The sequence below is a fragment of the Paroedura picta genome, chromosome 14 (genome assembly GCF_049243985.1).
Source record: "Paroedura picta isolate Pp20150507F chromosome 14, Ppicta_v3.0, whole genome shotgun sequence".
NCBI lineage: Eukaryota > Metazoa > Chordata > Lepidosauria > Squamata > Gekkonidae > Paroedura > Paroedura picta.
Window position 1 is genome coordinate 11,638,364 of NC_135382.1, and position 23,056 is coordinate 11,661,419.

A 23,056-nucleotide genomic window follows, 5' to 3' on the forward strand; every position below is an offset into this window, starting at 1 on the left:
GCAGAATGAAAGCCCTCCTGCCCAGGTATTATCAGGGTAGTCAAACTAACAAAGGACTCCTAGAAATCTCCTGGGACAAAGTGCCCAGATTTGTTGAGTCAATGGGCACTTAATTTTTTTAAAAGGTAGTGGATGCTGCTATAAAAGAGTTGAGTAGAGAAGACCAGGCTAGCAGCAAGAAATGAGGACAAGCTGACACCAACAATTTTAATGATGTGGTGCCAGAATGAGTGCTGGTAAAATACTTGTTTTCGGAGATGGATGTTTTCCTCAGTGGCTACAAAATTAATAAAATGTACATTCAATATATAATCCTTAATCAAAGTCAAATGTCTGTATTAATGAAAGGCCATGTACTTTAAGTAGTATGGAAAGCTATTTTAAGAGATATAGTACCTAAATAAAAAAAATCATATGTTTAAACATAAATTCATAGAAATCATTGTAGATTATATGACTACATCCCTGCATACTACGATTAAGATTGAGACCGTATGGGCCATGTTATATTTGTAGGTAAGCCTTTAAATAATTCTTTAACAATTGCTTAAATATTTCCTTTAATAATTTTGTATTCATATCATAGATTTCCATACTATTTAAGGTATGCAGTCTTTCATGAATAGAGGCACCTGACTTTGATTAAGGATTATATATTAAATGTACATTTTATTAATTTTGCAGCCACTGAGGAAGACATCTGTCTCTGAAAATGAGTATTTTAACAGCATTAATTCTGGCACTACTTCATTAAAACGGTTTGAGTCAGTGTGGTTGTCTTAGTTTCTTGCTGCCATAAAAGAGCTGCCCTGGGGACAAGGCTATCACAAAATGGCTGTCATTGGGATGGAGCCAATCAAAATACTGGTAGTCACTTGAAAAAATTGGAAGGTTCTAGGCCAAAAATTGTCCCAGGGTGGAGATAGCTCCTTAAGAACAGGCATTTCCAACATGTGAGAAAGCGTCTTTGGAGGAGTTCATGGTGGGCTGAGGCCTCTTTTGTGTCTCCTGTCTCTGGTAGAAGCTAAAGGATATCGTAATTATCTTGACATGTTTGTATGTTTTATTTGTTTTAAATAGCTCCTGTGTACTTATCTATATTTTCAATGCTGTTTTAATGTTGTGATTGTATGCTGCATTGGGGACTCTAAGATGGGTGGAAAGGTGGCTTGTAAACTTTGAAAATAAATAAAATAAGCAAACAATTGGAGGGAAATGGATTAAAAAATGTAACCTACAAAGAACCAGAAAAAAAAAAGAGAGAGTGAAAATGGAATCTGGGAAGGTTAATATTATTCTGCCTACTTCTTAATTCATGATCCTAGAAGATGAAGTTCCAAACTTTGTGACAGGATTGCACTTATTTACTTTCGTTGTCCAATACTCTGTAACTGTTGGTCAATTCTTGTTCATCTTTACATTTTTCTGCTTTGTAAAAAACAAAGCAGATTTTATATGGAACAATTTTAAAAATTTACATTAAGTAATTTAACAATGTTATTTTATGGGATTAAAATTTAGTCTGAAAGAACCTCTTTACAGTAGACTTGTCTTAAAGCATGAATAATAACAGCAGTAGTAATTGTATGCAAGGATATCCATGAGAGTAACCTTTTTGGCAATCCACTTAACATTGTCATCTAGGAACAAACAACATGTTTCTCTTTTCCACTCACTGTTTGTGTCTTCAGGACATCAGCCAGTCCTGTCTTATAGTACTGTAGAGAACTCATCCCAGAAGATACTGGGGGAAGTCTAAAGCCCAAAGACAACCCCCTGAGCTCTGCACAAACTTGTCCTCATTATTTCCTATCCTATACGTACCATTTCACAAAACGTAACAAAAGGGTGACACATAGCCCATGTTCTAGTAATGGGATGGAACCAGAGTGGCCTTTTCAAATGGCTTTTCAAAGGCCATTTGAAATCTTTTAAAAAAATTTCTGAAACATAACTCATGTAATACCTTTTATTAGGACCAATCCTAATGGCCCAGAATTGTGTAGGTTTTGGAGTTCACCAGAACTCGTGGTCAGTCTGGATGTTACAAAAATAATTTTTAAAAAGTAGGAGGGAGCCTGTGTCATGGGCCTGGTCTTGCCCACATCCTATGCAAAATGTTGAATGGGCGTTAAGGGTTCCACCTCTGGATTGTGAAACTCCTGGAGCTTTGGGGGTGGAGCCTGAAGAGGGTGGAGTTAGTTTGGGGGAAAGACCTCAGTGTGGAGTAAAATGACCTAGAGTCTACTTTCCAAGCCAGCCATTTTCTCCAGGAGAACTGATCTCTTTTATGTTGAGACCAGCTGTAATTCCAGGAAAACTCCAGCTATCACCTGGAGACTGGCAACCCTACTGAGAATCTGGATTTAAAATGAAGCTGGTATCCAATTGTACCCCTGATTTCCGCGAGCAAGAAGTAAGAACGCTTCCATTTGAGCATTATCACTGCACCAAATTTCAATTAAAAATATTATATTCCTTTTTCAGCAATAAGAAAAGTAGACATGACACACCCCCAAAATTGATAAGGCATCACATGCAAATAAATCACAGGAATTAAGAAAACAATGCCTAAATGTGTGTGTGTGTGTGTTTATATATGCAGGGCTCTCAGGTAAGTAACAGTTTTACACCCATAAGAGGGGAACTGGAGAGAAGGAAATTTAGGAAGTGATTAACATTTCAGAATACTTGGAAATTATCTTCTGCCAGGAAGGAAGGGGGAAAAGAGGACTCAGAAATGCCCTGGTGGATCTCATCAAGACCCAGAACAGATCTAACCCGAAGGAAGTGTCAAATTAGTTAGTTTCTTCTGGCAACTAGGAACCTTCAGTTGAAGACTAAAAACACTGAATGAAAGAGAATGAAAGCTTCTCAGATTTGATGACAGAAATGGAGAAATTAACAACATCCTTAAAGAACTTGAGTCAATCCAAAATATTCAGATAAACAAAGGAAATTCAACGTAGCAACAAAAGAAAGATTAATGGAGGCTAAGAATTTTGACTGGATGTAAAAACCTATAAAAGTGCATGTATTGGCACAATATTATAAACACAAATTAAAACCAGAATTTAGTAGACTGTGTCTCAAGTTTGAAATTCAGTCACAAGGGGTCACTGTTGCCTAAGAAAATATTTAAGGAAGCCTGAAAATCCAGAGCTCCTCCTTTGGAGAGACCGAAAATCTCTCCTGTCATATCCACAATAGGAATTGCGGCCACAAGATGCAAACCCACTGGAATTGACTCACCCGGCCTCAGATACAACGAAGCAGATGAACTCTTTGGACTCCATTCCTTTAGAGATTGATTAAGAAGGCCAGACTTGGATGCCATCGGATTGGGGGGCTGCCATGCTTGCTTGGCAGACAGATTCTGTAAAGGCTTGGCTGCTACAACTGCTTCTCCTCCACACGGCCTGGGAAATGGGGAGTGGCCAGCTCCAGTATTCTGTCCCTGAGGAATCCCAGCACGGCACTTTTGTGGGCCGCATCGCGCAGGACCTGGGGCTGGAGGTGAGCGAGCTGGTGCCTCGGTTGTTCCGGATGCTCTCCAAAGGGCGGGGGGACTATTTTGAGGTAAATATACAGAATGGGGTTTTGTTTGTGAATTCTCGGATAGACAGGGAGGAGCTGTGTGCTGAGAGTGTTGTGTGCATCATTCATCTGGAGGCCCTTGTGGACAAACCCTTGAGAGTTTTCCATGTACAGGTGGAGATTGTAGACATCAATGACAATGCCCCTGTTTTCCCTGTAACAGAGAAGCATCTTGCTATTTTCGAATCCAGTGTCCGTGATGCACAGTTTCCTCTAGAGGGAGCTTCTGATGCAGATATCAATGCAAACTCTTTGCTCACCTATAAGCTAAGCCCAAATCCACATTTTATTCTAGATGTTAAGGAAAATCATGAACACAGTGCATCTTTGTTCCTTGTTCTAAGGAAGCCCCTAGACCGAGAAGACAGTGCTGCCCACCATTTGTTACTCACAGCCACTGATGGAGGCCAGCCACAGCTCACTGGCACGGTCCAGCTGGTGATCAAAGTTTTGGATGCAAATGACAACCCCCCTGTCTTTAACCAGTCAGTTTACAAAGTTCAGCTATTAGAAAACTCAGACAATGGGTTATTAGCAATCAGGCTGAATACTACTGACTTGGATGAGGGAACAAATGGGGAGGTTTTGTATATATCAAGCAGTTTTTCTCCTCCAAATGGGAAAGAAAAATTTGTCCTTGATCAAGAGTCTGGGGAGATCCATGTGAAAGGAAATATAGATTTCGAGAACAGGAATTTTTATGAAATACAAGTGGAAGCCCAGGATAAGGGGAATCCTCCATTATCTGGACACTGCAAAGTTCTGATTGAAGTTTTGGATGTGAATGATAATGCTCCTGAAGTGACGGTGTCCTCCTTGTCAGTGCCAGTGCCTGAAAACTCCCCACCAGGGACTGTGGTGGCCCTCATCAGTATCTCAGACAGGGACTCTGGAGTCAACGGACAAGTGACCTGCTCAATGCGGCCCACTGGGCTCCCCTTCAAACTGACATCCACCTTCAAGAATTATTATTCACTTGTACTGGCTGAGCCACTGGATCGGGAGCGGGTTGCTGAGTACAGTTTGGTGGTGATAGCTGAAGACCAAGGGGACCCTCCACTGTCAGCCAGCAGCAGCCTGGTAGTGCCAATCAGTGATGTGAATGACAATGCACCTACTTTTGCACAGCCTTCTTACACCATTTTTGTGAAAGAAAACAACCCGCCTGGTGCTCATATCTTCACGGTGTCTGCCTCAGACCCAGATGTGGCTGAGAATGCCCTGGTCAGCTACTGGCTGGATGAGAAACTCTGGCCCCTGTCAAGCTACATCTCGGTGCATTCGGAAAGTGGGAAGATGTATGCCTTGCAGCCCTTGGACTATGAGGAGGTGAAGCTGCTGGAATTCCAGGTGAGGGCCAAGGATGCTGGGCTGCCCTCCTTGTGTGGCAATGTGACCATCCAAGTTTTTGTGTTAGATGAAAATGACAATTCACCTGCAGTGTCTGGTCCAACTCAGGATATGCCCATTCTGCTGAAGGTACCTGTGTCAGCTGGGCAGATGGTGGGAAAGATCCATGCCCTGGATGCTGATTCAGGCTACAATGCCTGGCTTCGCTATGAATTGCATGATGCAACCAGCAGCCCATGGCGAGTGGGTCTTTACAGTGGTGAGATCAGTACCACACGTCCTTTGGAAGAGGCAGAGGGCAGCAACATCCAGAGTCTGCTTGTTCTGGTGAAGGATCATGGCAAGCCAGTACAGTCAACCACAGCCACCTTCAGTGTGTCATTGGTAGTCAGTGCCCAGGCTGCCCAGAGTGATGCCCGCCTCTCTAGGACAGGGGGAAGCCCAAAGCCCCTGGCAGACACGGCCAACCTTTACCTGATCATCGCTATCTGCTCGGTGTCCAGTTTGTTCCTGCTGGTGATCCTCGTCTATGTGGCACTGCGATGCCAGAGCCAGGCCAAGGAGGCAATGATGTATGGCCCTGGCACAGCCACGCTGGTGTGTGCCAGTGAAGTGGGCAGCTGGTCGTATTCCAATCGCCACAGCCACATCCTGGCAGGTGTGAGTGGGGATGCTGGAGCCAAAAGCGACCTCATGGTTTTCAGCCCCAACGTTCCTGTATTGGCAGAGAATGGGAAGGAGCTGGTCCTGAATGCTGCTGGGCAGGTGAGTTGCCATCATTGACACAGTTATTCTGTTTTGGCCCTAAACAAGTTGGGATTAAGATGTCACAGCCAATCACAGTTAGTACAAACCTGGACTCCCAAACCAGGGGTAAACTCTGGTTCAGTACTCAGTTTGTGACCACCCTACAATTGTCGGCTCTCAGATATCCACAAGCCATAGTTTATCATGGTATATAAATGCAGCTTTAGTAAAGAAATACTTTAAAGATATCTTTGATAAAGTTAATATGAAAAGTAATTTTTCAAATGTCACCCAGACAATGGGAGTTCTGAAGGGAATGACAATGGCAAATGTTCTTTCCATTAAAATCTGATATCTCATCTGCATTCAAAATATTGAAGAAAGATGTTTAAATAACAAGCTAGCCAATCCTGGTTTGGGAAATTCTTGGAGATTTTGGGGTAGTCCTTTTGGAGGGCAGAGTTTGTTGATGGATCTTAGTGGGAATGATATCATGACAAATGCACAGATTTTCAGAGCAATAAGCCTTTTATCTTGACTTTGGATTTATACCCACCTTACACCCCGTTCTTTCCCTTCCAGTGTATTTATTCTGTATCTACAGTTTAAAATGACAATTCTCTAAACTGGGGTGGACTGTCATTTTTGGCATGTGGGTGGTGGTATCCAAAGATTTTTTTTTTGATTGCACAATTGCCCTGTTGCAACTGTGCAGTGGCATCCAATAATCCTTGTTGTTCAGATTTTGTGCATGCATTTTAGTATCAGTTCATTGAGTCAAATTAAGAAGAAAGGAACACAGGCAAAGGGGGGGGGATTCAGTGTTGAAATTGACAAAACGTTTTTTGAAACTTACAAGTCTTATTTTCCATATTGTTCAGCATTAGCACTATCTCTGCTGTGATAACAGCCACTGGGAAAAATGGGGGAAAGTGACACGATCTCATAATATAGGAGAACATGTTGAGTGTACAGACTACATGGTAGGACCCACTAACGTAGCAAGCTGTGATCATTGGTAACATGTATTTGTGTGTGTATGTGTGCACCTATGCAAAGTCAACTGTAATTCCAGCATGCTTTGCACGGGGCTGCAGTTTTTATGGGGGTGGGGGTGGAAATCATCTGGCAGAAGCTCTGGATAGGTTTTGTAGTTTTATGCCTCTAAATTAAAAAAAAATGGGGGGGGGTTGTTTCTCCCATGTCATAATTTGCATGCTTTTCTCTAATTGAATCCTGCATACTGTTTGTGCCCTTGGCAGTTTTAAAAAGTCTGTCTTGTGAGGATTGCACCCTGTACTCTAAATAGATCAATCTCAAGTGATTCTTAAATTTGGAGGTTTGCAGAAGGTCCATGTAGCTCAGCCACCATTTCAATGTTAAGATTGCAGAGATTAACAAAATGGTCCCACAAAAAAAAAAAAAACTTTGCTCACTAAAACATTAAAAGGAAAAACATTTTCAAAACTTTAGCTTCTTGGTTTCTCTCTCTGTACATATCTCATGCCAGTTTCATTCCACACGGACAATTCCCCTCCCTTTATTTTGTTTACATGCAGCACTGAAATCCTTATTTTCCTCTTTGGGAATGCTGCCATGTACCTCCTGTCCAATGCCCTTTTAAGTCAATACCAGCAGGGAACTAAACCTTGCACAGCTCCCTTTAAACTCCCCCCCCCTGCATTTTAAATTTTTTAAATTCGGCGATCCGAGACTTGTGATAATTTCATATTGATAGACTCATGCTACTAGTCATTTTTTTAAAGGGGAAAATGGAGCTTGTACACTGATGGAAGGGGGAGAATGACAGAAGGTACAGAATGGGTGGAACAATCTTGATGTCAGTAGGGGAGTGACCTTCAAGGGGTAATAAAAGGATGTCTGGGTGGGATATCTGAGGGAATCTATGTGCTTTAAATTACCTTTGACTTGGAAGTGTAATTTATTATTTTTTAAATTTATCATATTTATAGATTATAATTTTTTATTTACATAAAAAAGATAAAAACAACATTCCAATACAATTAATGACAATAACAATGCATAATCTACTTCCCCATGCAAACCCTCAATCCTTCTGAGCGGCAGTCGCTGTTGCACTAATAGATGATCACAGGCAATGTTTGGCCTGGAGGGAGGCTACAGATACAAAGGAGTACAAGAAATACAAAGTGGAGGGACTCAATCTTATTACCCTGGTCTCAACCAAGCACCTGGCAGAAGAGCTCCATTTTGCAGGCCCTGCGGAACCCAGAGAGCTTCGAAAGGGCCCTCAGCCCTTCCGGGAACTCATTCCACCAGAAAGGCCCTGGCCCTGGTTGAGGCCAGGCACACTTCCCGGGGACCCAGGACAACCAGCAAATTCATATCCGCAGATTGAAGAGCCTTGTGGGGGGAGCATAAGGGTATAAGTGGTCCCTCGGATAGGCAGGACCCAGATTGCATATAGTCTTGAAAGTTAAAACCAAAACCTTGAACTTGATCTGAAAGCTAACTGGCAACAAGGGGAAAACTGACACAAAAGCACTCTTAGGAAACCTGGGAAACAGTAACCAGAAAGTGAATTGGATGCTGAAGGAAGGAAAATACAGAACAACAAAGGAAACCTGATAAACTTGCATGGTGAAAGCAAGGGAAAACGCCTGTGCATCATAGGCCCACATTGGTTGAGCTCACATTCTTTAATGTCCATATCAAAGGTCAGATTCTCCAAATCACCTTTCTGTGACATCACCTCCCCCTGCCCAAATTTGATTTTTAATTTAAATTTCCCACTGTCTGTCAGTTTCTCCATTTCTTTCAATGTACAACACATAGACTAATTTTGTATGTGTTCTTTATTTGTGCATTGAACTTAAAACTCCATTGAACTTAAAACTCTTCTGAAAATCCTGATTTTTTAAATTGCTGAGGCAAAAGAACTAAACAAAAACAAACCCTCACTGTCTAGGAAGATACCAGCCAGCAACATTCCATCATCAAGCAGCCTCTGGTGTTTAGTGTCCTTACAAGTGACAATCAGTTTCTCCTAGTTTCTATGGCATCTCTATGGTATGCTTTAGGAGATGTTTAGAGCAGTGGTCCCCAACCTTTTTATCACCGGGGACCACAAAACGTCGGGGACCACTCACCGGGGACCACTCAACACCTTCTACTGAGGCCCGGTGGGGGGGGTAGTTTACTCCTCTACTCTCAACCACTGCCCTAACGCTCTCTGATCGCTATGGTAATGTTTAAACATCCCTTCAAAATAAGATACAGACACGCCACAACAATGAAGTGTGTTGTAAAGGGCTGGGGGGGGGGGGATGAAGTAAAGGGCGGGGGGGGGGGAGAAGGCGTCCTTCGGGGCCCACCTCCAATTAGTCGAAGGACCACATGTGGTCCGCAGCCCACAGGTTGGGGATCGCTATTTTAGATCATTTACCTTCTATAGCCACTTTTGGCGTTCTGTTTTTCCTAGACTGTATGCCATAAACTCTATGGTGTACTAGAGTCTGACGCTGCCATTTCCTCCACGGAAACAACTATCTGGAGCTATGTTGGAATTATGGGAGGAATCCAGAGGTTGGTAGCCCTATTGAATTGTCATGGTTTAATGCAATGGCAGAAGATTTGTGACTTTTGATAATGTGCTCATAACATCATGTATTTTTGTACTGGACAATCATAAAGCAAAATCTGAGGAGATATGGTTGTGAATGTGTTTATATGATTGTTATTCTAAGTTTTTCTGTTTAATAATTTTTCAGTCAATATCATTGCTCCTATCCTGGGAGTGTATGGAAAGGAAGGAAAGGGTTCCACAACAGATGGTCAGTGACTTCCCTGGAAGTCTACTCTGAAAGCTCCGAATCCTGTATAGCTGTGCTGTGTTTGTTTTCTGTCATTTCCTGGGTTGTCTGGCTTGAACGGCATTAGATAATTTTGTGACCTGTGTGACCCATTATGCACAGGGGGAATAACACACATTTGGGGTGGAATGGCGGCGACTAAAATCACCGATAACGCACGGTGCCGGTGGCAACCGGCCACAGCTTCGGTGCATTCAGCCGAAAAAGCCGTGTTAGCGAAACGTGGAAGAAAGCGCAGCTTCCGGGTGACCGGGGCGCAACCAGAAGCGGCGCCGGGATTGCTGCGTGCATAATCGGTTACTCTGGGTTTTGCCGCCATTGTGCCTCATCCCGAGCCAGTACTGGACCACCCAGGGCTCTTATCTGGACAGCCAGCAACTGGTGCAAGGGAAGGAACAGGCTGCTTGGGAGGGGTAATGAGTGGAGACATCCCAATTGCGGCTTCAGCATGGCAGAACTCCTCTGCTTCAGTGGCAGCCTCACTGGTGAGTTGGGAGCTACAGCAGCCACATTCATGCCAGCTTAGGGTTCCAAGGTGAAGTCTCACAGTTCTCTGCTTGACCTGCAGCTACGGGATGCTCTCTTGGGTGGCCACAGGGATCAGTGTTTGCATATGGAGGGTGGTATGCATGTGGTAACCAGTGCTGTTGCCATATTCATAACCTCCTCCCCCCTTGGCAGTTGTGCTTTGGCCCATTGGGAACATTCTTTAGCAGTTTTCCCCCACACATTGGGGGCATAATCCTGCCTTCAAGCATGTGACTTGGTGGCCAGGCCTCCTTCTTCCACAGCTGCCCAGTGTGTGTGGTGCCTGCTCCCCCATCAAATGATCCAGTGGTCTTTGGCGTGGAGCAGGGGCCACCACATGGGAGTGATGAGGCTTGCTGATCATCTATGGCTCCCTTACCATACGTCACCTGGTGGCCTTGGCTGGAAGTGACCACTATTGCTTGGGTTCCTCCAGCTTAACAGGCTTTGATTTCCCTGGGTCCCACCATGCATGGGGCTTTGGACCCCGGCTACACTCCATGCTTCTGCAAGTGGGCGGGTAGTTTTCTTGTCTTCTTATTGCCCGTCCGTGGTGGTTTAGGGCCTCAGGGGAGCTTGCAACACCCAATCCCTTCATGTTTTTACCCTGGGGCCTGGGCTTAGTAGGAGTAGACTAGGGAAGGAATTAGCTCCCCTCTATGTCATGGGAGTATTATTATTATTATTATTATTATTATTATTATTATTATTATTATTATTATTATTATTAGATTTATAGCCCGCCACTCCCTTGCGGCTCGTGGCGGGTAACAATATCGCAATTCCCCATTAAAACCCCATAAAACAATAATAACATTGCCAATATTGCCGGCATGGCAAGAATGGCAGCTCAACTCCCCCCCCTCCCTCCCACTACTAGCGGGTGGAGAGGAGGTCCTGATGATGTTTTGCTTCAGGTCCAGAACCCGAGTCCCCGGGGGAGGCATAGATCTATTATCAGCCCCGGCCTCAACCATAAACCTGGCGGAAGAGCTCCGTCTTGCAGCCCCTGCGGAATGTTGAAAGATCCCTCAGGGCCCGCAGCTCTCCCGGGAGCTCATTCCACCAGGTCGGGACCAGGACCGAAAAGGCCCTGGCCCTGGTCGAGGCCAGGCGTGCTTCCCTAGGGCCGGGAACGACCAGCAGGTTTTCACCCGCAGAGCGCAAGGCCCTGCGAGGGGCATAGGGCGATAGGCGGTCCCTCAGGTATGTGGGTCCCAACTCGCGTAAAGCCTTGAAGGTTAGAACCAGAACCTTGAACCGGATCCGGGCAGCAATAGGCAACCAGTGCAGCTGCCTCAGCACTGGCTGGATGTGGGCCCTCCAAGATGTGCCAGTGAGGACCCTAGCAGCTGCGTTTTGCACTAGCTGAAGTTTCCGGATCAAGGACAAGGGAAGGCCCGCGTAGAGCAAGTTACAGAAATCTATTCTGGAGGTGACCGTTGCATGGATCACTGTGGCTAAGTGTTCGGGGGACAGGTAGGGCGCTAATAGTCGGGCCTGGCGAAGGTGGAAAAACGCCTGGCCCGCTACTTTTTTGACCTGCGCCTCCAAAGTCAGGGAGGCATCAATGGCCACACCCAAGTTCCTGGCCTGGGACGTGATGGTGAGTTGCGTCCCTGCCAGGGTGGGTAAGCGCGCTTCCTGGTACTGCCCCCTACGTCCCAGCCACAGGACCTCCGTCTTGGAGGGTTTGAGTTTCAGGCGACTCTGCTCGAACATCTGGTGAATGGTTCCGGGGGGGAGTCCGGGCGGCTGTCCATTAGGAGATAGAGCTGGGTGTCATCAGCGTACTGGTGGCAACCCAGTCCAAAACTCCGTACCAGCTGGGCCAGAGGGCGCATAAAGATGTTGAATAATGTGGGGGAGAGGACCGCACCCTGAGGGACCCCACAAGGGAGTCTATAGGAACGCGAGAACTCATCTCCCACTGCAACCCTCTGGGTCCGGTCCTGGAGAAAGGAGCGTATCCAGCGTAACGCTGTGCCCCGTATCCCCGTGCCAGCAAGGCGGTGGACCAACAGCTTGTGGTCCACGATGTCAAAAGCGGCCGACAGGTCCAGAAGAACCAGCACTGTCGACCCGCCCTTATCCAGCTGGCGACGGAGGTCATCCAACAGGGCCCAGCGCTGCACCACTGGTTCAGTCCACCCATGCAGGTTTTCCTCTGAACATTCTTCAAGTTCACGGGGCCTTGCAGTCCTCCCACACACACCAACTCAGAGCTTAACAGCTGCTGTCCTTGATAAAATTTGTATCTCCAATACCTGACATTATGTTTTATGGCATATGCGGCCTGGTCCGACAAAGTAACATCGATACCAGATCCAGCTCTCATAACACATGAGTTTGACACCTCTGAACTAGAGAGTGTAATGTACATTTTCAATTTTTAAAACTTCAGAAGGAAAATAATGTTGAAGGCTATGGAAGAAACTATGACAGGAACTGGTTAGAATGAGGATAGAAAAATAGTATGAGAGTCATAATACTTAATATTTATAGTGCTCTTGAAGTGATCATAAAACTCAGTTATATGCCTACACAGTCTTACAAATGCTGCTGAATGTGTGTGCGGCTGAGATGAGGGGGATGTCTCTCTTTCATTACTGTCTGTGTGAACTCTACTTGGCACAGTGAAAGCCTAATGCTGGGAACTTGACTGAAGAACTGAAACTGGATTTGGAATTTCTGAAGGAATGGGGATTTTAGAGGCACAAGTTTGTTTAGAAGGGTTAGCAATGGGCTTTCCTTTAGGTTCCCAATCCAATCCTTCTAGACTTTTACCTTCACGAAACCGCCAGACAGAAAAAGAGACAAGCAAGCAGGCACAGAACTGGTAAGCATAGAGGTTCAGTCGGGCCATTAAGCCACAGTCTCAAGTGTTCACAGCCAGTGTGGTAGTACAGTGGCAGTGAACCTGATGTGCAGCAACCAAATTGGGGAGGGGCCTTGTCCTTATGTGGCAATGTTACAGGGTGCATTGTGTTGGAATAGGCCATGGCTAGTGCATTAACAGAGATCAACTCAAGAACTAAGCACATTGATGTGAAGCATTGCGTCATAAGAAACATGAAGGAAGGGCTTCTTGAGTTGGACTACTGTCCTACAAATGAAATGATTGCAGATGTACTCACCAAGCCACTTCCTAGAGAAAAGTATCAAAGTCTACATAAGAAAATGAATCTTGTGGACTTTGTACACTAGGCCTTGAGAAGAGGTGTTGGAATAGGCAGTGTCTGGTGTATGAAGAAGAAGAAGAGAGGATAGTGAGGTCAGGACTTTCTCTCCTGTTGTGTCTTTCCTTGTCTGTCTCCAGATTGCTACTCTTAGGGGCAATTTCCTGTTTCTTCTTGGAAGCCACAGTTCAGTCTCTCTCTCTCACTCACCCACTCACTCACTCAGTCACTAGACATGTAGTTAGCAACTATTGGTCTCTCCTCTGCACTATCAAGTATGTTAATTCCTGCATGAATGTTTATCTACTCTTTAATCAGGTCGTGCAAGCTCACTGTGTTATTTACTCTGCTAACACATTGGGGAAAGAGAGAAGTAATGGGAGCACACAACAGGGGCATGACTGCCAACTGCACCCTGGGTGAGGATGGGCTGCTGGCATCTGTGGCTTGCATGTATCCAATGCTAGCTCCTCATTTCAGCTGGCCTGTGGGTAAGACTCCTGTCCCCCTCCACCGTGCAGGTGTTGATTTTGACTACACCTCTACCACCATACTGGTCAGCTCCCTTGCAACAGGAGTCACTGGGAGAGATAAAGGAAAGGGTAGATGAGGTAGTCTGGAGTGGGTCATGTCCACACTATTACGCAATAGGCATGATTTTCCTCTACAGATAACATCCTCATGGCTATTTCTCTCTGTTTGGATAGGTAAATTAGCATCTTCATCTTTGCTATTATTTCAAGACTTTTCAGTTGCAATATCCTTGTTGTTTTGTTTATGATTTAATTTAATATTTATAGACCTTCTTTCTTCAAGCAAACTGATGGTGATATAATGTTAATCTAGATCGACACACTGTGAAGATGAATTTCTCAAGAAGATGCAGAAACAAAACAGGCTTTTTCTAAAGAGTTTTTTCCTTCTTCTCTTTTTCCTTCTTAATGACCAGTCAGTCAGCAAGATAACGTCCCAGTTCCTTTCATTTCGATGAGACAATGAAAATGTTAATAGAACATTACTGAGGCTCATCATTTGAAGGAAGTGTTCTTACTCATACTCTATACCCAAAGCATGCTGGGATTAAAATATATATCTTCAGAGAAATCATATAAAGACAAATGCTAGTCTTGGTGAAAGGTGCCAACCTACTTCCTCTGAACTCCTGTCAATACTTTTTGCAAAAGGAAAAAGCAATTTGGGAAGAGAAATTTAAGTCAATTCAGCAAAGCACAGAGATGGACCTGGAATTCCATGGGGCATTTCCCACGGCTTAAAAATAGCACAATGGTTGCCGATTGAAAACGCTACTAATTTGCCATAACGCACGACGTCGTCAACAATCTGCAACAATCCTGAAACCGATCAGCAATAAGCGCTTCGTTGTGGCGCTTTCAGGGGAATCCAGAAAACTGGATTCACCCTCCGGATAGCGATACACTCCTGCAACCAATCTGCAACACTAGCGCTAAAGACCTGTGCGTTACCATTGTAGCTGGTTCTTCAAAGTCCCTCCCCCTGGATCTCTCCTCCAAACTTCCGGCGAAGCGATCGCCATTTTTTTTTCTCGGAGCGAGCGGGGATAAACGCACCGGCGAGCCTCTTTCTGTTTAGAGGCTTCCCTGGCTTCAGTCCTTCACCTTTAGTCACTAAGCACAAACCACTTAAAAGCCCGTTTGCTGAAATAAAGTCCCTTTATTTTTTACACATAAATTCAGCCGAAAATCGAGCCCGTGAGAAGGGGGGGGGGATTTTTTTTTATCACTCGAGCCAGCGTGCAAACGATCATACAATCAAACGATAGCTCACAATAGGCAGCTGGATGGGTCTCTCCGTAGCAACGAATCTACACAGATTCGTTGCTATGGGTCTGTTTTTTTTTTTAAAAAACCTTCCTTAAAGGGAAAGCGGCTGTTTGGGAGCATGCTAACGGCTGCCCATTGGCTGCTTGACGGCCAGGGGCGGGACGAGCTTGGCAATAGCGCTTCCTTTCTAGCGATTTCTGCCGAGACCGGAAGCCTGTGGGAAACGCTAAAAAACGCAACTGATTCCACTACAAAGCCAGGTGTGCAAAACGACGAATTCCACTATTTTAAATGGCGATTTTTCATTCCGCAAACAATTTGCAACAAAGATCCCCGTGCGAAATGGCCCCATGTATCACTAATTATGTGGCAATGGTCCTACTTAATGGTAAAGATGCAGAAGGTGATCAAATTAATGAGCAAAGGGACCTCTTTTGCAGTTAGCATTGTGGCATCATATAAAATCTGAATGCTGGAATTCATCTGCCTTTTGACTGATACTGCTGTTTATTTTTCATCTATGACAATGTGAAATACCATTGTGTCTGATTTGTTAAATTCACCCAACTTTCAGTATGATAAATTTTAAAAGTCAGCCTACAATGGTCTTCACTTTTATCATCATCAATTCTTCCTGGAACATTCATGAATCAATTATCTATACCTGCAGTTTCTGTAACTGACTATGCAACAATTTTTGGGAACACAATTCTAGAATGTTTTCAGTGGTGTTAGCATCCAAGTATAAATATGAAACTTTATTTCAATACAAGACGAGATCTGAAGAATCAAGAAATAATAAAACTCAGCAATTCAACAAGCATAAAACAATGAACAGAGATTGTGATGGGGGATAGGAAGAGTAAAACCCTCCTCCAATAGGCAGGCAAAGTTACTGGGACTCAGTTAGATGTTTGCATATGTCACACAGCTGTAGGAAAAATTTGGGAACTTTATGAGTCTGCAAGGAAGAGAGAGACATAATGTTGTTCAGATGTTCCTGGTATAATGGACAGAATTGGAGGAATCTAGTGATGTCGAATGGCATTGTAGAAAGGGCATGTATGATAAGTTCAGTTAAGAGCTGTGACTTTCTGTACAACAGACCAATTCTGAGCCTTATCTAGAGCTGAAGTAAGAGTTGATTTTTATACCTCTGTTTTTCTGTAAAGGAATCTATGATCTTTTTCCCTTCTTTGCCCCACACCAAGCACCTTGTGAGTTAGGGGAGGTTGAGAGAACTGTGGCTTGCCCAAGGTCGCCTAGAAAGCTTCATGTGGAGGACTAGAATTAGAGTCCACTACTCTTAAGCCAAACTAATTTCATCTAAGTTCATTTATGGCCAGTTAAAATACTTTTTTCAAATTACAGACCTAAAACCTTTGAGTTAACTTTGCACAGAGCAATGCTAGGCAGTAATATAATGAAACTACAGGTAAATTCCAAAATACAATTATGAAATGTATCTAAGAAACTCAGAAAATAGAAGGAAAAAATGTGTTTCGCATTTATACCAATTGTCACAAGATGTCGCTGCCCACTTAAAACTGGAATGGCCTTTCTGACAAAGATCAAAGCCCCTCCCAGCCACACAGTAAGAACAAGAGGCTGTTATGAGGAAGATGGAATGGATACTGCAACATTTCTCACCATTTAAGGTCAGTTCTGGAGAGTGGATATAATTTTTAAAAACAGGAATATAACTTACCGTTGCTATGGTTGTTTTGCATCGACGCTCCCTGGTGAGATCTTGGCTGCTCCATTTGATTCTGCTCCACACAGCTTGTGAACTGGGGAGAGGGCAGCTCCATTATTCTGTTCCTGAAGAATCCCAGCATGGCACCTTTGTGGGCCACATTGCCCAGGACCTGGGGCTGGAGGTGAGTGAACTCATGCCTCGGATGTTCCGGATGGTCTCCCAAGGCCGCAGAGACTATTTTGAAGTAAACCTACAGAATGGGATTTTATTTGTTAATTCCCGGATAGACCGGGAAGAGCTATGCACCAAGATGCCGATATGCACCATTCACCTGGAAGTGATCCTGGATAAACCCCTGAGAGTCTTCCATGTGGAAGTGGAGATCAAGGACATCAATGACAATGCGCCCCTATTCCCGGCAGCTGAGCAGAATCTGGTTATTGCAGAATCTACCCTTCTGGGCTCGTCCTTCCCACTAGAGGGAGCCTCTGATGACGACATTGGTTCAAATTCTCTCATCAGCTACAAAATCAGTCCAAATGAACACTTCACTCTGGATGTTCAAAACAAGGAGGAACATGGTGAGTCTTTATTTCTAGTGTTAAAGAAACCTCTTGACAGAGAGTTAACGCATGTGTATAATTTATTACTAACGGCCACTGATGGGGGCAAGCCAGAGCAAACTGGCACTGCTCATTTGATGATCAATGCGCTCGATGCAAATGACAATGCTCCTGTTTTTAATCAGTCTGTGTATAAAATAAAACTCTTGGAAAATGCAGAAATAGGAACATTACTTGTCAGTGTCAATGCAACTGATCTCGATGAAGGAATTAACAAAGATATTACATATTCAATTCGAAGTGTAAATCCACATAATTTAGGCACATTGATTAGTTTAGATCCAAGTAATGGACAAATAAGATTAAATGGAGAACTTGATTTTGAAAGCATTAAATTGGGAGAAATTGGAGTAGAAGCAACTGACAAGGGCATCCCACCAATGAAAGGACACTGCAAAGTTCTGATTGAGGTCTTGGATGTGAATGACAATGTGCCAGAAGTGACTCTTTCATCCTTGTCCGTACCGGTCTCTGAGAATTCTCCACCAGGGACAGTGGTGGCCCTCATCAGTATCTCAGACAGGGACTCTGGGGCCAATGGCCAAGTGACCTGTTTATTATGGCCTTCTGGACTCCCTTTCAAGCTGACGTCGACCTTCAAGAATTATTATTCACTTGTACTGGCTGAGCCACTGGACCGGGAACAGGTGGCTGAGTATAGTTTGGTGCTGCTAGCACAAGACCAAGGGGACCCACCACTGTCGGCCAGCAGCAGCCTGGTAGTGCCGATCAGTGATGTGAACGACAATGCACCTACTTTTTCACAGTCCTCCTATACAGTTTTTGTGAAGGAGAACAACCCACCTGGTGCTCACATCTTCACAGTGTCTGCTTCAGACCCAGATGTGGCTGAGAATGCCCTGGTCAGCTACTGGCTGGATGAGAAACTCTGGCCTTTGTCAAGCTACATCTCGGTGCATTCGGAGAGTGGGAAGCTGTATGCCCTGCAGCCCTTGGATTACGAGGAGGTGAAACTTCTGGAGTTCCAGGTGAGGGCCAAGGATGCTGGGCTGCCCTCCTTGTGTGGCAATGTAACCGTCCAAATCTTTGTGTTGGATGAAAATGACAATTCACCTGCAGTGTCTGGTCCAGCTGAGGACACTCCCAATGTGCTTAAAGTACCAGTGGCAGCTGGCTATCTGGTGGGCAAGATCCATGCCCTGGATGCTGATTCAGGCTACAATGCTTGGCTTCGCTATGAATTGCATGATGCAACCAGCAGCCCATGGCGGGTGGGTCTTTACAGTGGTGAGATCAGTACCACACGTCCTTTGGAAGAGGCAGAGGGCAGCAACATCCAGACCTTCCTGGTTCTGGTGAAGGATCATGGCAAGCCAGTACAGTCAACCACAGCCACCTTCAGTGTGTCATTGGTAGTCAGTGCCCAGGCTGCCCAGAGTGATGCCCGCCTCTCTAGGACAGGGGGGAGCCCAAAGCCCTTGGCAGACACGGCCAACCTCTACCTGATCATCGCCATCTGCTCGGTGTCCAGCTTGTTCCTGCTGGTGATCCTCGTGTATGTGGCACTGCGATGCCAGAGCCAGGCCAAGGAGGCGATGATGTATGGCCCTGGCACAGCCACGCTGGTGTGTGCCAATGAAGTGGGCAGCTGGTCGTATTCCAATCGCCACAGCCACATCCTGGCAGGGGTGAGCGGAGATGTTGGAGCCAAAAGTGACCTCATGGTGTTTAGCCCCAACGTTCCTGTCTTGACAGAGAGTGGGAAGGAGCTGATCCCAAATGCTGCTTTACCGGTGAGTTTCATTTATTGATATTTTGTTTTGTCATATTTGCCCTGTTTTAGTATTAATTATTCTTTTTGGCATGAAATAGAGCAGCAACTTATTTTACTGGTGGAAGGACACTATTTGTATTTTATTCATTTCTTTAAAAATGTATTTACCATGCATCTCTTTGTTTAATTTTAAGTTTCAAAATATTGATCCCTCTCCACTTTCCTTTCTGGTACAGCATGACTCAATTTTTCCCCTTAATGTTTATTTTTTTTGTAATTCAATTAATACTTGCCATCTTTGATGGTACTTCGGTGACAATATTCCAGCGGTCTTGGATAACCTATTTGATAAGATCAGCTCAACCATGTCTTTGTATCTTATTTTCTTTAGGATGCCTTTCAGATAGGTGGGATTAAGCTCTTGGGTGTATTATATGGTGTAACCAACCTCTATAATTTTGGTTGTTTTATCTGAATAAGTGGCATTTAAGTATTTTAAATATATTAAATTTGTGCGCCACCTCTTCAGTGACCTGCTAAAGTTTTGCTGAGTCAGGTGGAGGAAGCCTTAGGCACACAAGGATGCCCCTTTGTTTGCTTATTTTATGCCGACTGTTCAGACACGGACCAAATTATATAGTCATAAAATCATCCTCCAGATAAAGCAGCATGAAACAATCACAGGCATGAAGGATTAGAGTTCTCTGTTGTCTACCAACATTCCTGAAGAATAATAGAACAACTGTAATTAACATGGTTTATTTCCTATTTTAAAAAATACTACCCTATCCAACATACCATATCCTTATGTGCTCCAGGCTCAGAGGCAATTGCATTTCCCTGCAAGGTATATGTAGCATCAGGAGTTGCAAGCAGCATTTGCTTTCACTGCAACAAGCCCTTTACTTTTCCCAGATTTATTTATATGGGATAAAGTGAAGGGATGTATCTGGGGAAACGTTTCAAATGGGAGGCAGACACATCAGCTATCAGTCATGCCTCAGCCACTGAGAGGCTAGTCTGCTTGTCTTTGCATGGCTTCTTCATCTACAAGGCCCACTTCTTGCTTGTATTCCTTGGCAACAATGACATCTTACAGAAATTTAGAAACTAGTGTTGTTGTTGTTATTGTTATTTATTAGGTTTATATACTGTCCTAACAAAGAAACTGGCTCTGGGAAGGGAGGGGGCGGGGGATAGGGGGCTGCCATGCTGCCACTGCACCGCCACCACGCCGCCGCTGTGCCGCCGCCGCCGCATTTTGGCCAGTTAATTCTGGTCACTTTACCATAGTCAGTCTCTGCCAGGCTGGTTTCTGCACGTATCAACCTGCTCAGAGTCCAATCATGGGCATCTGTGTGTGAAAGTGTCTCTGTGTGAGGCACCCTTTCATTGTGGGCTACCTTTATTGTGACATTCCCCCGCCCTTGAAGTCATGTGTCAGCCTATGCATGGCTTCAACCATTAACCAAATAGGAATCAAGGTTTGGTCACCCATTCTGTGTCAGAAATGTTAGAAGGAAGGGAAGAGGGTTCAGGTACAATGGATCAAGGGACTATGGGCCATTCTATACAACTGTGAATCCAATAGATTCTACTGTTCAAATTGTCTGCATGGATTACTTATTGTGCTGTTTTCCACCTTTGAGAATAACGGCATATTATGGGCTTATTATATCATAATGGTAAACAAGATTTTTTTATGGTGGGTTGGTTTTTATGATGGATTTTAAATGCTATATTATAATATTTTTATTTTTGTCATTTTTATTTTTTGTGCCACTTCAGGCAGAGTTCCTGAAAAGGCTTCATAACTAAAACAAACAAACAAACAAACAAACAAACAAGTCAGTCAATAATGGGAAATGAATTGCTCAGAATAAAAAACTGAAGTCTTGACTATGTATACTGATGGAAATACTATCTGATTTTATCGATATCAGTTTGAAAATCTGTCCTTCAAGTTCATGGGGCTGCAGGCTGCATGGTTAATGGGAAGTCTATTGAAGTACCTGGGAAGAAGAGGTCATGTGACCTCTGCATGTTCTATCTATGACATTCAGGGGAAGCAGTTAATCCACCCTGACTTGTTTGGGTATTCCCTCTGTATGATTTTGATGAGGGCATGTGTATGTGAGTGTGCGAATGCTTCCCCATAAATCATTTCCCTCCCTGATTGTGGTACATGCTGCTCAAACTGCCCAAATGTATTGCATTAGGAGTGAGAAGGAAAAAGAGAATAAAGAGTGAATGGGTAAGGGAGAGATATTGTTAAGTATGTTATGTATTTCTAAAGGCATCATTCTCTGTGAAGTAATTTCTATTCATTGGCAACATTGAGGTTTTGTGAGATCCTTTATTCACATAGGCTAAAATCATGAATAATTATTTCTTGGAAGGGAGAATGAGGGCTTGGGGCATTCTAAGAAGATGGAGGCATATTCAGAGGTGGCACCAGGAAGAGAGGACTGCAGCAGGAGCAAAAAAGACCCCTAGTTGGGGTTCTGCATTCAGATGACACAGCCAGCCACAGTTAGTACAAATCCTGATTCATAAGCCAGGAAGAAATCTAAATATCTCATCTGCATTTCAAACTTCAAAGAATAATGTTGAAAATACAAGATTGCCAATCACGGCTTGGGAAATTCTTGGAAATGTTGGTGTGCTCCTTGGGGAGGGGAGGGTGAAAGATCAGTGGGGATGTTATATCATGTTCTCTGAGTTCATATCCAGTGATGTTCAAGTCAAAGGCCAGCTCCTCCAACTCCTCCCCTTCTTGTGAAATCACTTCCTCCTGCCAAATTCCCATTTCAAATTTTCACATTTCACTTCCCCCTTTTCTTTCCCCATAGGTAACTTGTAGACTTCTTTAAGCATGTGTTGTGTATGTCATACTAATTCTTTGATTCTAAATATTGGTGCTGGTATAACTGGTTGCTGTTCAGTTATGTTCCAATCAACACGTCTCAAAATCCTCTTCAAGTTTCTTATTGTTAAGGAGAAAAACTTCACTCTGCAGAAAGATGCCAACCAACAACAGCCCCATCCTTCTCATAGCCTCTGACCTGTAGTATCTTTAGAGGTGACATGTGGTTTCTCCTAGTCTCTATGGTATACTATATAAGCTATGTACAATAAGTGATAGAGAAGTCCTAGAGTATTCATCCTCGGTACCCACTCCAGGACTTCTGTTTTTCTTAGACTTTATGGTATATTATAGAGTATGAAGCTGCCCTTTCCTCCTGGGGAAGCTGCCTGGGCATCTGTAGTAATTCTGAGAGAAGTCCAGTCCTTATCTTCAGGTGGGTACCCTATTAAATGGGAATGATTTAAAGTAATGGCAGAAGACCTGAAACTTTTTATATTGTGCAGATAACCTACATTTTCATATGTGCTGAATAATAGTAAAGCAAACTCGCAGAGAGATGTTTGTGAATTTGTTTATGTGGTTGTGATTCATCATTTCTTGGTTAATATCTCGCAATCCTGGTAGTACATGGAAGGGAGAGCAAATGGTCAGTGACTTGGCTTATGTGTACAAATGACTTAGCTGATAACTGAGGAAGCTTATCTTTTGTACCTGTGCTCTGTTTATGTTTCATCATTTCCTGGGTTGCCTGTCTGGGACTGCCTGCTGGGTAGATGGTTCTGTAATCTCTGTAACTGGGCTAAATGGTGTTTTGGTCATTTCCAATTTTAAGGTCTACAGGAGGGAAATAATATTGAAAGTGATGTGCAAAATATAAAAGGAAACTGTTAAAAAGCTTATAGAAAGAACAGTATGTGCGTAATAATGCTTCTTATCCTTATCCATCCATCGTTCCTCTTAATATTTGTGAAACAGCCCAGGGGGTGGAGAGTGTCTTGGCTGTCCGAGATGGAATAGGGCCAACCAGGCCCTCCATCTTCAGCTCTCACCCTCCTTCCCTGGACGCTAGCCAC

General features: G+C 44.0%; 1 protein-coding gene across 6 annotated transcripts in view; it reads left to right on the plus strand.

Annotated features, from left to right (window-relative positions):
- LOC143823922 (protocadherin alpha-C2-like) overlaps positions 1-23,056 on the plus strand; it is a 258,537-nt gene that overhangs the window by 96,407 nt on the left and 139,074 nt on the right. The window contains exon 1 of one of the 6 annotated variants that reach the window (XM_077310659.1): positions 3,187-5,712. The exons of 4 other annotated variants lie outside the window; for them this stretch is intronic. In XM_077310659.1, the coding sequence (XP_077166774.1) occupies positions 3,331-5,712 (2,382 nt within the window). In that variant the 5' untranslated portion in view covers positions 3,187-3,330. Of the gene's footprint in view, positions 1-3,186; positions 5,713-16,666; positions 19,134-23,056 lie in introns of those variants that run through there. One more of the 6 variants, XM_077310661.1, reaches the window with a different exon arrangement.